Raw genomic sequence first — 1,166 nt, 5'->3', positions numbered from 1 at the left:
TTAGCGCGGACCCGACGTCCATATAATTGTAAGTCAATGAGTTCAATGCATTATTTTCATAATTTCAAAAAATCCTTTTATTTCAGGCGTTAGCAGTAAAATTCTTCCAAACTCTTCTAAACTACGACCGCGGGGCGACTTGGGACTACCTCAGGACTCTGTGCAACAATAGCAACGTCTTGGAGCCTCCACCGCGTGCCACCAAGCTTATAAAGCTCGAACCTGTCATTGGAACTCCTTATGAACCTGCTGATAAAGATTATGAAAGTAATATTAAGTTGATATTTAATATTAGTACACAGTGAATAAATGTTACTCCAATTATTGATTCGATAGTTATTCAGTGTTATTTGGAGACATGACGCACTCTCAATGATAGTGACGAATTCCTGAAGTAAAATTTTTGGAATAAGTACTAACAAAATAAATTGCAATTATTGATCTTTATATTGATTTTATAGTTATTCCATGTCCTCTAAATATTTTGGCCACCACAAAAAGTTACCTTCGAGAAGGTTCAGTGTTATTTGGAGACGACGCGTGAGTGCGTCGTTTCCACAAACGACGTCGAACGTCGTCGTCACAGTGACAAAATGACGAATTCGAGAAATAAAATTTTTGGGATAAGGACTGACAAAATAAATTGCAATTATTCATCTTCATATTGATTTAATAGTTATTCCGTGTTCTCTAAATATTTTGGCCACCACAAAAAGTTACCTTCAAGAAGTTTCAGTGTTATTTGGAGACATGACGCACTTTCAATGATATGGTGACGAATTCAAGAAGTAAAATTTTTGGAATAAGTACCAATGACAAAATAAATTTTAAAAAATGTGACACCATCCAAAAATGCTAATTGACTAGTGTCAAATATCATTTAAATTTAATGTGACAAAAAATCTTAATTTTTTTCCATCCTCTAAGCAAAAAATAAATTACTTTTATTTCGTACGTTATTTATTTAAATGTGTTTTGTTATTCTTGTTTTTTTTATTATGATTTTTTATGAATTTATTTATGTCACTATTATCGAGGATCCAACCAGCGGCAGACCTTAGGGAGACCTATGTCCAGCAGTGGGACGTACAAGGATTAATAAAGTTTACTCATCATATGAGATGTGTGTACAAGTGAGTGGTACATTTTTCTCTTCAAAGTGAAAG

General features: G+C 33.6%; 1 protein-coding gene across 1 annotated transcript in view; it reads left to right on the top strand.

Annotated features, from left to right (window-relative positions):
• LOC113240401 (TELO2-interacting protein 1 homolog) overlaps positions 1-842 on the top strand; it is a 34,936-nt gene extending 34,094 nt beyond the window's left edge. Inside the window, exon 10 of the mRNA XM_026477690.1 lies at positions 87-842. Within this exon, the coding sequence (XP_026333475.1) occupies positions 87-305 (219 nt within the window). The 3' untranslated portion in view covers positions 306-842. The remainder of the gene's footprint in view (positions 1-86) is intronic.
• Positions 843-1,166: the final 324 nt, after the last annotated feature.

This window comes from Hyposmocoma kahamanoa, unplaced genomic scaffold (assembly GCF_003589595.1).
Source record: "Hyposmocoma kahamanoa isolate Upper Pololo Valley unplaced genomic scaffold, ASM358959v1 138, whole genome shotgun sequence".
Taxonomy (NCBI): Eukaryota; Metazoa; Arthropoda; class Insecta; order Lepidoptera; family Cosmopterigidae; genus Hyposmocoma; species Hyposmocoma kahamanoa.
The sequence above is the reverse complement of the archived record's forward strand: the minus strand, read 5'-3'. Positions and strand labels throughout refer to the sequence as shown.